The sequence below is a fragment of the Mesocricetus auratus genome, unplaced genomic scaffold, assembly GCF_017639785.1.
Source record: "Mesocricetus auratus isolate SY011 unplaced genomic scaffold, BCM_Maur_2.0 Super-Scaffold_100003, whole genome shotgun sequence".
Classification (NCBI taxonomy): domain Eukaryota; kingdom Metazoa; phylum Chordata; class Mammalia; order Rodentia; family Cricetidae; genus Mesocricetus; species Mesocricetus auratus.
This window is the reverse complement of record NW_024429188.1, coordinates 100996209-101012645: the sequence shown is the minus strand read 5'-3', so window position 1 is coordinate 101012645 and position 16437 is coordinate 100996209. Positions and strand designations below refer to the sequence as shown.

General features: G+C 39.6%; 1 protein-coding gene across 1 annotated transcript in view; it reads left to right on the top strand.

The window, feature by feature from the left end:
* Gpc3 (glypican 3) overlaps window positions 1–16437 on the top strand; it is a 362100-nt gene that overhangs the window by 243609 nt on the left and 102054 nt on the right. Inside the window, exon 5 of the mRNA XM_005085548.4 lies at window positions 4853–4978. Within this exon, the coding sequence (XP_005085605.1) occupies window positions 4853–4978 (126 nt within the window). The remainder of the gene's footprint in view (window positions 1–4852; window positions 4979–16437) is intronic.

The window sequence follows — 16437 nt, the reverse complement described above, 5'->3', positions numbered from 1 at the left end:
CAAATAGTATCTTATACTGAATTTGAGTTCCCTGACAGAGCTATTTACAAAAAAGTGGCAGTATAACAGATGATTGAAAACTTAGCAGCCTTCCTGGGAGTATCAAGAAAGGCTACTTGGATTAGGATGCTTTTGAACTCAGCCTAAGTGGTGAGGAGGAATTCAACAGAGAGAAAGGGCAGTGTTCCAAAGGAGGTGGGAAGAGAGGAAGGATGCTAGTGTCTGGAGTGGCAGAAAGTGGTACTTTGAGGTTAAAGTGGGCAAGTATTCTTCATCAAAATTAGGCATGATCTCACATCATTCCGATTTGAGTTAGTTTGGTTGCTGTAGTTTTCTGCCTTTTCAAATTAAAACAAAACAAAACAATGAGCACATATTATTTTACATTAAGAAAAAAGGAACCTTAATAACAATTGAAAAGTTCAGGATCTGCAGTAAGGGATGATAGTTTGTGTTCTACTTGCAGTGGTTTCCAATTAGCACTGTTTTTGATACCTGCCCAAGGAGATCAATGTGAGAAAGTGAAGGCAACCCCTCCTCCACATCTGAAAATGGGGATGCCCTTTCTGTAATGATGGATACCCTATTGGGAAAATCACATAAATCCAGCTCCAATACTTTCAAATAACTCAACAAAGGAATCACATCCTTTTTTTGTTCTGATTTTTATTTAAATTTAAAACAAGCTTGTTTTACATGTCAATCCCAGTTCTCTCTCCCTCTCCTCCTCCCCTGCCCCCCACCAACCCCCTATCCCATCCCCTTTCTGCTCCCCAGGGAGGGTGAGGCTTTCCATGGGGGATCTACAAAGTCTGTCACATCATTTGAAGCAGAACCTAGGCCCTCCCTCATGTGTCTAGACTGAGAGAGTATGCCTCTATGTGGATTGGGCTCCCAAAGTCCATTCGTGTAGTAGGGATAAATACTGGTCTACTACCACAGGCCCCATAGACTGTCCAGGCCTCCTAACTGACACCCACATTCAGGGGATCTGGATCAGTCCCATGCTGGCCTCTCAGCCATCAGTCTGGGGTCTATGAGCTCCCCCTTGTTCAGGTCAGCTGTTTCTGTGGGTCTCTCCAGCCTGGTCTTGACCCCTTTGCTCATCACTCCTCCCTCTCTGCAACTGGAAGGAATCCCATCCTTTAGTTCCACATTTTATACACTAAATGTACACTTCCATGAAAAGACCCTTTCTGTAGCAGACTGCCATAAGCAAATGTTGGGTTTGTCACAAGTAAGAGCCAGAAACTGCACTCGTTCTATTTCAATGATATATGGTATAATATAGTAATATTTACATATATGTGTGTGTGAATAAGGTGTGATTAGAATCAAAGAACATTCCTTTCAAGCCAAATTATTTCTCCAGTCACACGTTATCTTAGTTCACAGGTAGAGATTCTTTTGTTTTCTGTCATACAGTAGCAACATAAAGACAAAAACCTGAGTAATTAGCATGCCACCTAGTTTCAAATGCCTTTCTTTAAAAAGAAAAATAGAAATACTTAACTTGCTGTCTTCTAAAATTATATGCAAGGAGATGCTATAAAGCTTTATTTAAGAAAGCATAAGAAATAAAATTTGCCTAGTTCCCATACTAGAACAAGTTTGAGGAGAGATGACAGGAAAAGACAAAGAAGAGGAGAAATGAGAGAGGCACAGCCAACTCCATAGGGGGTAAACTACTCCCGTCACACTCTGCTGCCATGTGTCAGAGGACATTATCACCTGTTGTCACTGTCCTTTGAAAACTCATTGATTTTCCAACAGTTTACAGTATTTTTTCTTCCTTCAAAAGTAGTATAACTGCATTTATTTTCAAGAGAACCAGAAAGAACCTCGTAATAACCCTACCAAGACCAGAAGGCAGTATATACAAAATCAACACATTATTTCTGCCTAGTGTGTATATGAATGGGTCATCTCCTCCTCCTCTTATTCTATATTCTAAACTACTCATGGTGAACATGTGTTTCTTTTACAATGATAAAGAAAGTCAAAAGACTTTATTTTAAAAGATGAAGGAAGAGATGGCCAGAGCTAAAGTTGAAACTCTTGCCTGTAATCTTAGCTACTAAGCAAACAAAGGCAGCAGGATCACAAGTCACAAGTTTAAGATCTGCCTAGAGAACTTAGTGAGACGCTGTCTCAAAAAGTCAAAAAGAGCTGGGCATGTAGCTCAGTGGTAGAGCACTTGCAATCTCCAGTGCCCAGCCTAAAATTCTAATTCTAGAGTGAACTTGTTTGTACTTAACAATACCCACCACAAAAGAAGGTGAAATCTTAATCATGTGACACAAGTGAGTTATCTGGAAGTTGAATTTTAAAAATTGTACCCTGCACACACAAACTGATATAGAATGTAATATATTTCGTATGTAACATATTTTATCCTTCAGATTCATGATAATGGGTGGATGGGCCATGACTTACATTATGAACTCATGGCCAATTATTCGTGTGGGTACTATGGTGATAGGAGTTTACACAGTTAACACCTCACATGCATTGTCTCATTGAATCATCATAGCAACCTCATGATTTAGATTCTGTTGTAGAATATGCCTAAGGTTGCAATGCTGGGTAAGTGAAAGTGAGCTGGCATTTAAAATTCGGCTGAGTCAGATTCCAGAACCAGAGTTCTCAGCCACTGCTCACAGGAGACTTAAAGGGACTGTTCTGAGAACCCAACCACAATGCTAACATGATTGCTGAATGAAATTGTGTTCTAAGTTGGCAATGGCTAATTCCATAGGTTTTTAAAAAAAAAAACTTAGTCTCATATGCCTATACTTGTTGAAGGAGGTAACGAATGCTATATGAATCAGGATAACTTTTGTTTCTCTGAGTTACTTTAAGTTTCAAAACATTTCCCTTAGATCTCGAATGTGATGCTCAAGACTGTGTTATATTATCTGCATTCTTTACAAGTTCCCTAGATTTTTATCTTGACCTTTCCAGGCATTATTCTACTACACTGAAGCAGGAGGTCTTAGGTTTATTCCAGTCCTCATCCCTTTGACTTTAGGTAGAACCTCATTTGGTTCTTTCTCAACTTGTCAGTTATTTTTATGATCAGCTAAGACAGCTGCAAGGGTTGAAAGGCAGGGGGAAATTTAGGTTTCCTTTCTTTTCAACTTCTAGGGATATCAAAGTGGAAGGGCTCTGTATGGCTTCCATTTTTCTTGCCCTGTTCTATGTTCATGAGAGTGTGTGTAGAGGTAGGAGGAAGCCTAAGGGAAACTCTTTCATTAAAAAGAAGGCCATCATTTCCCCGAAACTAATGCCCACATTCCATTTCCTTGTGGAGTAGGGGGAATTACTCAGCCTCAGCCTTTAGTCTTTCAGCTTCCACTCTTGGGAACTGGATTATTACCTTGTAAAACAGAACATCTCTCCTATTAGCCGTTAATTGAACCCATCTTTCTCCTTTTGAGAAACTGTAATGTTGACTTTTATTTTCAGAGCTCTGTATTGAGCCTCTTCTCTTTGGAGATTGACGGTGCTCAGATGCCAGGCATAGGCTGGGCGGAGAGCATGGACACAGCAGGAAGCAAGTATTGGAGTAGCAGGCATGATATATGTTGCAATAACATTTTCTGTTTGTTCTGTCCATCACCCTGGCTTTCCTGTGACCTAAGCTTTTGTAGACATGTATGGAAAACTTTTTCTTTTGAACACACACACACACACACAAATAATAGTTTTATGGTAAACAGAAAATGGCATAAACTGTAAGGTCTTTTCAACCAGTCTTCAGTCCCAGCTGGATCTGAGAATACCTCCTAGAAGATATTGCTGGGCTCATGGCTTCCACTGTCCTTCAAATGGCAGTCATAATGTGGCTCCTCCAAAGGTGTGTGCATCAGGACACACCATTCTTAGCCTGCAGACTCTGAGTAATTGCTTCCCTGCTAGAAAATTCCCGGACCAGTATATGATATGAAGAGCAATGTTGCTTTCTATCAGGACACCACTTTGAAAATAAAGTATATTTTATTTTTATTATTGGACATGTATTATAGAAATAATTAAATGTTTAATAAATATATTCATGTATCCAGTCTGATAACTTAACGTTGTATATACATGTACAACTGAAACAAGATAACAAGCAAAAAGTATTGCTATAATTTACATCTGTGTGTTTATACACATTTGCATATCATATGTGCTTTCTTATCATAAACAGCATGGAAATGAAAGCAAGTAAATAATAATATATACTACTACAGCCATCTCCCCTTTGCTCTGCCTCACGGGGAAAACAACATACAGACAAAGAACAAAGCAACCTTCCCCCTCTTAGCAGATGTGAGTGAGTCTCCCTGACTGTATAATCAAGAGAATTTCATAGAGCTTATAGTATTCTGAGCACCCCACCATTTGGATCTGCAGCCATTATCTGAAGCCTATATGGAAAGGGGCCATCTCTAGGGTAATAGCATTGTAAATTACAATCAATGCACTCAATTACACTCAGAAACCAAAAGATATGTAGTATTCCAGTGTGCCTCGTAATCAGCACCTTTGAGAATGTAGGTAACAGCATTCTGAACAAAAAAAAAGAAGCTACTGAACGTGTGAGAAAATGGATGTTGGAATTAAATCATCGTCCTAATAGGAACAGCACCTTCAATGGATGGCAACCTTCTCCCACCCCAGTGTAATTCTATTGATTTTTTTTAAAATGCTAAATTGTGTCCTTGTAGCTAAGAATGTTTTTAAAAATCATTTATTGCTCTAATCAGCCTGGCAGAGCTTTTCTGTCATGCTGATAAGGAAATTAAACTGTCCTCATACTGCGCTTACTTGCCTCTGACGCACAGATGTTTTATTTTCCTTTCAGGGAACTGATTCAGAAGTTGAAGTCTTTCATCAACTTCTACAGTGCTTTGCCTGGCTACATCTGCAGCCATAGCCCCGTGGCCGAAAATGATACCCTGTGCTGGAACGGGCAAGAACTTGTGGAGAGGTAATCTTTTGTGAAAGTTAGTTATAGCAACATTTCAGAACTAGACATCATATGTGAAGGTTGGGTAAATTCCCTTCCTTTGCTAACTTCATAAGAAAAAGTTTTCCACAAAACATACCTGTAAGCTTTTACGATGATCCAAATGTTACGTATAACTAGTAGCTTTCAGAGAATTTGCTAGCTGTGAAGCCCATGCAAAACTACATATTCAGGCATATTTCACAAAGTATAAAGCATATGGTGATTTTATTTGTCTTTGGTTTCTTTCAACTTGTCATTATGTGGACCATCATTTGTACTATTTGAAACAATCATATTCATGCTAACTGCTCTCAATTATTGGGAGGTAACTATGCATTAAACACCATGCTAAGCAATTTGTATATATTAACTCTCTTTCTTTGCAACAATTCTATGAAATGAATACTAAAGATGAAGAAAAGAAGAGGGGGAGGGAAAGTGGAGTAGCACTTCCCTGAACAAGTTTACTGGAAGGTTTGATCATTTGAGAATTTTTTAATGTAACCTATACTTCATATCAATGGTTATGAAGAATTTGCTCATTACTGACCAAAAAAGAATATATTCATTTATTCTGCAAATATTTATGGAACATCTTGATAAATGCCAGCCATGTTGAGTTGAACAAAACTGACAAGTGTCCCTGTCCTTGTAGATTTTTGTTATAAAGTTTTGTTCTCCATTGCACTGCACAAAGAGGACTAGCTTGGAATTATAAAGTGAAGTCAACAGAGTAGAATGCTTAGGAGCCTACAACATGCTTTTAAAGATGTGGTGCAAGTTTTGTAAGCATAGCAAAAAGGAAAGCATAGAAGAGACTTGAAACAGCATTCTGAGTCCTTTCATGGATTAGTTGCTTAGCTTATGGAAGGTGACCTAGTCTCCCTGTATCAGTGGTTCTCAACCTGTGGGTCACAATACCCATAGGGTCACACATTAGATATTTACGTTATGATCCATAACAGTAGCAAAATTACAGTTATGAAGTAGCAATGAAAATACTTTTATGGTTGGGGGGTCACCACAACATGAGGAATTGTATTAAAGGGTAGCAGAATTAAGAAGGGTGAGAACCTCATCTCTCTGTGTCTTTCTTTGTTCAGTCCTTTATACCCTCGGAATTTATATTTTTCTTTGGTTTTGTTTATTTTATAAATTTTTGAGAATTTCGTGTATCATTCCTGTTTCCCTCCTCTTCTTCTGCTATCTCTTCCTGGGTCCCTCTCCCACTCCCATTTTTATTTCTTTGATTATTTACTTTATTAATTTAGATTTCTTAATTTTTTATGTTTATGAATATGTTGCCTCCATGTATGTCTGTGCACCACATATACATATATGCCTGGTACCTACAGAAGCCAGAAGAGGGAGTCAGATCTCCTGGAACTGCTGTTGCAGATGGTTGTGATCCGCTGTGTAGGTACTGGGAACTGAAGCTAGGTCCTCTGCAAGAGCATCAAGTTCTCTTAACCACTGAGCCACCTCTCCAGCCCCATCTTCTTTAATTATTATTGCCATACACACACACAGAGAGAGAGAGAGAAACAGAGACAGAGACAGAGACAGAGAGGGGAGAGAGACAAAGAGACTGAGAGACAGAGACAGGGAGGAGAGAGACAAACAGAGAGAGAGAAATTCTTCCTATGATCAGAGATAATCTGGATGTTGAGAAAGAAGGTTGAGGAGATACTATGTGTTAGGTACAATGCTAGATGCTATGGATGCAAGGTGCATGTTACCTCCTTTGAAGAACTTACATTCCAGTAGACTCTGATTTTAGGACATAAGATGGTGAATAGAATTTTGCAATATATTATAATGGACAGATGATTATTGTGGAGTCAAGTGAACTTGTATTTGTATCTTAGTTCTTTGCTTGCATTGGGAGAGTCACTGAACACATTTTACAAGGTTGCTTTGACTCTTAAGTGAGGTCAGATGAAGAAGACTGGTGCACACTGGAAGCTCAATTCATGTCTTCAATTTTTGTCTTCCTTTCCTCTCTAACCCTTTTCTTCACAATACAAGATAAAATACATGCCCCCAAACAGCTTGTTTCACATCTAAGTGATTTTACTGACAGGAGACACAAGAATGAAATTGCATGCCACCTTGGATGATGGACTGGACTTGTATGGAGATAGACTCCCTTGGAAAAATTGTGAATGAGGCTGGAGGAATTAATGGCTCCATGCAGCATCCTCATGCTGGAGAAATGTGTATTTGTCATCTTGAATGGTCAAGAGTACTAAGTAGAACGAAAATGTACTTAACTGTTATGGCATATTTTTTAATTGTCAGGAAAAGACAGTTGGTACTGGTTTTATAAAAAGCTTTTTACTTTAACACACACACACACACACACACAAACACACACATACACACACACAATATAGTACTTAGAAAACTCCCACAAGTCAAATACAGATCTTATATAAACCCTAGTGACTTGTTTCACTGATATGATAATACGGTAAAAAGAAAGAAAAAATTTCTTAAATATTAAAATAATACACGTGCTAACAATGCTCCTATATTAAAACAGACAGTTTAATTTGTAATATATTTTGTAATGTGCTCATTCATACATTTTACTCTCATATTTGAATACCTCCTATGTATCAAGCCTCCTATTTATTGCTTTCTTCATTATAATTGTTAGAGTACATGTATGTAGCTACATCAGATATGTATTCTAATGCTTTAAGACAATAATCAAAATATCTAGTTTTAGCTTTTTCAAAACAATACTTTCCTAAGCAAAGGTGTTAGAATCAGCAGAATATTTTATTGTGCTCTGCTTGTATTAACTACTTCATAGCTGGTAGACATCTGTGAAGGATACTCCTGAGGGGGGTAGAAAAGAAAAAAAAGGAAATAAACAATTCCATAGCTTTAATTTCAAGCTTTAGGTTGGGTTTCTGAACATGTGTGTGTTTCATTAGCCTTCTCCATTGTTGTTGTTTATTCTGAGTGATAGAATAGTCTGATGCAGATCCTGATGCATTTGAATGAGTGTGAAAATTAATCAAACATACTTTTGTGGGGTTAGTTTGTTCCTGAGACAGTATAGTTCTGGCTGACCTGGCACTCAATATGTAGATCAGGCTGGGCTTCAATTCACAGAAATCAGCCTGCCCCTCTCTCTGCGTGATAGAATTAAAGACATAGGCCACCCCACCTGCCCACTTTAAGAAATCTATCAACTGAAAAAATTGTAGTCCATGGGATAGGAACCAGATCCTTATATATGCTAGGCAAACATTTTACAACTGAGTTGAAGTACCAAATGCTTGTTAGTTGAATTTTTATTGAGTTTTTTTCTTTTAATACCTCAATGTATTAGACACCAGAATAAAATAAATACTGTAATATGGAGAAAAGTTACTCTAAATTCTTACTTTTACAACTGAAGTATTTATTTTTGAGACAGCATTTGTTGTTGTTGCATACTATCCAAGAATAAAAGATAAAAAGAAGGGAGAGAGAAATAGAGTGAGGAGAGAAATAACATATTTGCAGACAGAATAAGGCTAATACAAACCGGGAATCACCTCCTCCTTGCTTAGTAACCTCGGGTTATAATTAACCTGTACTTGTATTAGTGACCTAACACAATGATGAGACTAGGGAATAGTGCCAAACTCGATTTTTTAAAAATTCCTCAGCAATGTACACTTAATGATATAAAGTTCTTTAGCCCGAAGACATGTGTGCCCTCTATTCATGTCATTTATAAGGATTAACTTTATACTCATTTCTCATCTGCAGTGAAAATACCTTTCATGGAGTTTCTTATTTAATTTAGTCTTAAACAGCAGTCTCCACTTCGCAGTAACAAAAGGGATCTATCACTATTATCTTTATAGATTAGATTTAGATTCCTTGGAAAATATTTTACCTTGAAACTCAAAACTCCTGACAGGGAATGAGACTTAATCATTAGAGATACTTATCAAAATGAAAATACAGATGATGGAAATACTGAGCTCCCACTTGTCTGCTCAGTAATCAGTGCTCCCACTAGCCAGGCATCCACACCTCTCCACTTCTAAAGAGTTAAGGGAGCCATTTTCTCTGCAAATAAGGGCAATTTCAGTTCCTTTCTGTTTTTATCTCCCAAACGCAACCAAGCGAAGGAATGTTTTCACAGACCTCTCAATGAGAGCCACTCACACCTATCATTTGTTCTTCTCGCTTCGCTTCCGCTACCACCTGCTTGTAGCTTTCCATAGCATGGGCTTTCAGGGTTTAACTGAGAAGTCTTCAAATTAACAGCATTGGCCCAGTGAGCCACCTACCTACAATTTGTAGAGGGCAGAAAATCTTCCAGCTTTTGCCTTTGTGAGACAAATTTCAATTAGGGAGTCATGACAACCAAGAGAAAAATAAACAACTCTACCAAATTAACACTGGGATTAGCAATTGTGAACGATAGGGTTTGACTGCACTGCCCTGATAATATGTAGAAGAGCAAACACCTTAGTGACTATGCGCTCAGATAATTAACTGACTGACATTTTCATTCTTTTCCTGGATAGCTTGTACTAGGTAAGCGCAGTTTTACTGTTTAATTGCACTGATCTTCAATGTATTGTAATGAGGGGCTAGCAAGATGGCTCAGTGGATCAAAACACTTGTTCAAACCTTAGAACTTGAGAGCCCACAGTGGAAGCGGAGAACCAACTCCTAAAAGTAGTTCTCCCGTGTGTGCCCACACTCAGACAACCAAATGGTAACCTCTTCATTGCCCAATTTCATCTGTAGGTTTCATTGGAGCCATTCTCTGCTGAGTCTTTCTTCTCTGCTCTGGGTGTAAAATTCGTTTGCCTCTCTTACAGTTAGCATGTCTTCTAGAAAAATGGAGGATGACCAACAGTGCGGAGACAACCACTTGAACTTTGATTCCTCCCTAGCTTCTCCAACAGCTCCTCTGTGACATAGCTGAGCCAGGTGAACCTCAATCCAGGTGTCAGCTCCAAGAACAAACTGTTATCTTTTCTGACTGATAGTTTAACATAGTTACTTCTGTCTGTGGGAAATCTGTATTCATCTTGTGCCTGGAATGCCTTGGACTCTCTAGGGCATCCCTCATTACAGAACAAACTCCTTGAGATCTGCAGAGGGATAATTACAGTCAGGGTGCCTCTTCTCCGTTCTTTTCAATCTTTGCATTTCAACTGAGAAATTATACACACACACATGCACTATGAATTCTCTTTCTGATTTCCAGTGAACAGGCAAACCTTCTTATGTTTATAATGTCTTGCCAAGATTTCTCTGAGAATTGCAAAGGCAGAAGTGGGGATATTCAAAATAATGCCTTTAGTTCTCAGACTTGTACTCTTGTCTCGAAACCTAACAGGTGTGTCAAAAAGTGGAGTAAGGAGAAATTTACAGTTTTGAAGTTTATTTTAGTTGTGTGTGTATGTGTGTGTGTGTGTGTGTGTGTGTTACATATGAGTGTCTAGTTTGGCATCTTCCTTTATTGCTTTCTCACTGAATCAAGCTCATTTCACTTAGGCTGCCTGGGCAGTGAGCTCCCATGTCTCTGTTCTCCAATGTTGGGGGTTACAGGCATGTACAGCCATCTTTGGCTTTTCACGTGGGTGCTTCATTTAAATTCACATTCTTATGCTTGCAGAGAAAGCACACTTCCATGTTGAGCCATCTTCCCAGCCCTAGCCTTTTATTTTATTTTCTTCCCTGCTAGATTAAAGGGCTAAACTGTGGTGTATCAACAGGTAGGAATGAATGAAAGAGACTTTATCACACAGTTCCTGACACATCCTGCAAAATAGTTTTCAAAAATGGGTTAATAAGATAGCTTATGTTCTTTCATGATTGAGGAAGGGCCAGAGAAGATACTTGATTCTGCTTTTTCTGGTATTTTAAAAACACTCTCTTTTGGGGACTTTGGGGTGGGTATACACTTCTAGCATAGTCAAATATCAAGTCTCTCATTGGTTTGCATAGCAAGAGGAAATGGCCTTTGGTCATCAAAGGAATTAAGGAAAGACTTCCATGTTCAGTATATGTATGTGTTCTCTCTCTCTCTCTCTCTCTCTCTCTCTCTCTCTCCCTCTCCCTCTCTCTCTCTTCTCTCTCCTCTCTCTCTCACACACACACTCTCTCACACACACACACACTCTCTCTCACACACACACACTGTCTCTCTCTCTCACACACACACACACAAACACACACACACACCTTCTTCTCATTCCAACTGCATGAGAACAGACCAGTGGAAAGGAGTAGATACTATACATAGCTCCCACGCTCTTGTTTTAAAATAGACTATTTATTTTTTGATGTTTGGGCTTATTTTTAGGTTTATAGTGTGGCTTTTATCCAAAGAACCCAAGGCAGAATGCAAGCGGTTTTAAATATAGGAGCGCTGATGAAAGCAGCAATGTGGGAACCCTGGGATGTAAATCACTAGAAAAGCAAGTAATTGTCTAGCATGTATGCCAACCTGAGTTCCATCCTCTGTACCACCAAAAAAGGAACAATAGGGAAGAAAAATCTATGTGACAGAATATAGAGCCAAGAGGAAGGGAGGATGAGAAAAAAGTAAACGCGGGAAGATGGAAATGGCATTTAGTACCTTGAGTTGGATTTTCAAGCCATTTGGTCCCTCAGTAGCAACTGATCCTAAGAATACACTGTAGCTAAGACCACCCAGAAGCCTGCCATGATGCTTTGATGCTTAGAATGTGGGTACACCAGTTCTGTCTTCTCATTACTACCTCACCCTTTTCTTTCTGTTCTTCAGCATGCTATTTATGAAAGACTGGATGGGGGAAGGGGAACAAACAAGGTCTTTTTATTTGGTTTATGCTAGCCCTTGCCATAATTCTTAGTCTCCCTCAAGCATCCTTGGATTTCATCTTCATGAATTCTCCAGGAAGCAGAATCAGTATGCTCCATTCATTCCAATTTGATGACCTACTATGTATATCCTAGAATGAAAGCATGGTCATATCCAGCTGTTTGCTAGTGTAGCAGTTACATGTTTGGCTTCATCCTAGACACCAATGTCAACACGGTTTATGAAAAAGCTATGAAACACAGATGCATTACACAGAAAATTACTTAATGCACTATGACATGAAATATTACTGATGGCTGCTAAGGATTTTTTTAAAAATTCTGGTAGAGCAAGACAGATATGTTTGGGGTGTATCCATGTGTAATGATCCATCTAGGGGATTGCGATATTTTTCATCATAGATTTATCTCAAGAATTGTCTTTAGCGACAGCTATTTATCAGGACCCACTCCATGATGATATAGTGACATTTATCCCTTAAGATTATGGTGCCACACACAGTAGCTTTACCTTCAAAATTGAATGAGAAAAAAATGGCTCACCCTGCTGACTAATGGCTTAATACAATATGCCTCATGTAGAATTGGCTACATTTGGTCAACTGTTATGTCTTAAATACTGGCAGGAGACATCTTCATGCAGGCTATGCCTGTAGACTTCCTGTTGAAGGCTGGATGACTTATTATTTTAAGCAGAGTATGTGTATCCTCATAATACCAGCATGCCAGCATTCCATGGGTTCAGATAATTTTGTTATACAGAGAACATTTGTGGGCCTTTTAGGTAGGTCCCCATCATATATGTGTCCTCCACAAATAAATACCACTTCTTCCTCATCAAGATTGGAAAAGAAGAATCCTCTCTTACCATCACTGCATCTGGAAAGGTGAAGCAATGGAGCCATGAAGGAAAATAACTTCTTTTGAAGAAACTATTAAAGTAACATATGTAAGCTTCTGTGTCTCTCAAGTGTCTTTGCCTCCTTCAAAGGGCAAAGTAGGAACTTTGTAGGTTATACACTGATTTCATCACTGCTCCCCACCCTGCAAATATTTTTTACGTCGTCCTTTAAGAGAGACCTGCAGAGTGTTGAGTGGTCCCTGCAGGTGCAGATTGTTGAATCTCAGGCAGCTGATTGTCGCTGGTACAGGCTGAGGGTTCTGGTAATGAGAACCTGAGAGGTTAGGAAACGTGACCTGGGTAAGGGAAGCATATTGGGAGGAGTACTGTCTTTAGAATGATCCAGATAGAGCTTTCAATGCTCATTCAGACATGAGCTTTATGCAGGGGCAGGGTGTTTGACACCAAATTCTGCTAGTTTACTTAGCAGATAAGGTATCGATGCCAGTTCTCCAGTCCAGTGATGTCTGCTGGCACATAGGCACAGCTGTTGACACCGTCCTTGACATTTGTAGCATAGTGGAGAAGACCAGGTGTCTCAAACAAGGACTTAGTTATATGGGTCATCTTTCAAGAAAGGTAAATTAGGCTGTTTTTGTTGTTATGCTTATGAGTTTTGGGAGCCTACCTAGCTGTTGGGTGATGGCTAACTAAGCAGACTTGTATCTTTTGAAGTGGACTAGTGTAAGAGGATGAAACAGTAGAGCTATTGCCTTTTTAATGACACTTGAGCTAGCTTTCAATGGACTTTCCAAAGAAGTATTCCTACAATGTTTTTAGCGATCATGGATAGGCACAGGATGTCTGGGGCCATCTATGTTCTGGTGGCTAATATACAAATTAAAATTTACTATAATTTTAAAATTGCCCCTTAAAGCAAGTCTGTAAATTAGGTGGAGAACTGATTAAATCTTGGATGCTGGATAAGTCTTCTCACCTTTCCTGTAAGGCAGATAATCAGTTTCCTTTATTGATATCTTATCACTTCTGACCTTCACAAATAGCAATGCCTCTGAAATACATTTCTAATTACTTTGACTCAGCAGGGTTAGTGCTGGTAGGCAGGCAATGAGCATCAAATAAACACGGAGTCTTCGGCCTTGGAATGCAAAGGACAAAGGTATTTTAAGGATTCCTTTTTTAGGAGCTGCCTAGCAGGGGGCCTGCTGTTAGACCCTACCTGCCTATGGATGTGGTCCTGGAGTTGTCGTGGAAGTGGCTGGCAGGCACCATGGTTCTTTCCTCTTACTGGCTCCACTTTGTGTCCCAGGGTACGAGTCTTCAGTGACTTCTTTGAAAGAAAAAGATGTCTCTGATTGTTTTTATTGATATACATACATACAGTCAAACAGTTGACAATTAACAACAAAAACAAAACAAATAAACTAAAAACCAAGGGACAGATTTCTAAAGATACGTGATACCATGGAGCAAGAATATTTAGGCATACAAATTTGGAGTCAGCATATCTGGGGGTTGAATTCCTATTCTTCATCTTAGCTCCTTTTCTTCCCCAAACCCTCAGCTTCCCTATGTGAAAATGGAGTTCATTCTTTACTTAAGAGACTGCTAATAAGCTTTAGCAATACTGCTAAGTGCAAAGTACAATGCCTGGAACACAGTAGACCCTCAAAAATGGTAGCTATTGTTGCTATTCATGCAATTAGTCAAAGCATCTTTTGATTCCAGGAATGTGGCTCAGGGACAAAACAAGCATTTGTCTAGCAGGTGGAAGACTCTGGATTCTGTCTTCAACACATAAAAAAAGGAAACACATCTATAAAAACAGCCCTTTTAGACATTTACTAGGCCTGAATGTAGCATTGACGTTCCATTCCTCAGGAGCAGCATAGCCTGCTTCTACTCTTACCTATTCTGGAAAGCATGAAAATCCCTGTCGTTGGCCTGGGTGGTAGTCCTCAGTTAGGATAGAAACCAGAATGATGCTAGTTACCAGTTCAGTGTAGTTGCTTAACACTCTAAACTTCTTGTCACCCTACACTTAACCTTTGTGGAAAAGGAAACAGATGATTAAAATCAGTCATGACTTCTCATTTCTCAAGCCAGTGAATGTTATTCTTTTACATGAGGCTGGCTTTGATCCTTGGGTTTGTCTCCTTTATAGTGTACTTTCATTTCTGTGTGAAGGGACATTTATTTCCATTTGTAGTTCAAGTGTCAGAGGAGCTTCCTACTGTTTGCCCTCTAAATTTAGTAAGCCACATAGAACTTTTTTTAAAAAAAAATACCAAATGAGACAGCTGATCTTAACAGGGGAGAGCTCTTGGACCCCAGACTGACAGTGGGGAGGCCAGCATGGGACTGATCTGGACCCCCCAAATGTGAGTGTCAGCGAGAAGGCCTGGGCAACCTATGGGGCCCTGAGCTGTGGATCAGTGTCTATCCCTGGTATACAAACAGTCTTCGTGTGCCTATAGCACAAAGAGGAATGCTCTCTCAGCCTGGACTCTTAGGGGAGTGCCTGGACCCTACCCAGAGTAAAATGACAGACTCTAGATATCCCCTATGTGGAAGGATTTGGCAATAGGGTGGGAGGGTGGGGGGGAAGGGGAGTGCGGGAGGAGGGGAGGGAGAGGGAACTGGGATTGACATGTAAAACAAGCTATTTAAAATTAAAATAAAAAATGATAAAAAATACCAAATGAACTCTTACTCTTAGCTTTGTTTTAAGGCAAGGTCTTGCATAGCCCAGGCTGGCCTAAAACTTACTATGTAGCTGAGAATGACATTGGAAGTATGATCCTCCTGCCTATACCACCAGTGTGCTGGGATTACAGTGTATGTGGCACTATACCTGTTTTATGTGGTACCAGAGACTGAACACAGGGCTTCCTGCATACTAAGCAGGCGATCTACCATCCAGGCTATAACCTCAGCCCTCTTCTAGCTTTGAGTTTTTTATCATCTTTCTCCTTGCTTCTAGGTGCGGTTGGTTCTGGGAACAGAGCATGAACTGGTCTATGTTCACAGAAACCAGACTAAGCTCCCATTTGAGACAGAAGCATCAGCTTGGGGTTAGAGTGCATATACCAAGTTGTGCTCTATAAATATACATACTAAGAAGCTAATTTCCAAAACCTATTATGGAAGACTAAGACAAGAACTGTCCTAGAAGCAGTTAGAATTAGAAAGCTGTTGGGCTGGCTTAACCCTGCTTATCCTGAACTCAATGTCACCTCTTCTGAGAACTCTGAGTCTTCCTGTCCCATGCCTTAGTGTCCCAGCATCTCAGGTTCCTTCTAGAATATCCATAATTGCCCTGTACAGACCTTTTACATGTCTCTGTCTAATTTCTCATTACCATGTGTTATTTCATATGTGTCAGTGTTCTTGTTGTACCCTGTTGACACATATTGACTGAACTCAAAGGGTGAAGCAACACAGAGACTTGTGAGTAGCAGGCTTGAGGACTAGACCTAGTGTCCCCTTGGGAAATTTGTGTACCTTGGGCAAGTCACTTAACTTTCTCTTTTCTTGTTTCCTTCCTCAGAGAAATGGTAGAAGTAGCCCCTCCTCTGCCTGCCCTAAGGGGTCCTTGTGCTCCCCCAGTAATATCATGCACATGAAATAGCTTTGAAAGTTGAAAGCACGTTTCATTTACTAGATTTTAATGTGGAACAGTGGGTCAGATACAGGGAAAGTGCTGCGCCGAATAAATGGAGCTGCACGCTAGATGATGAAC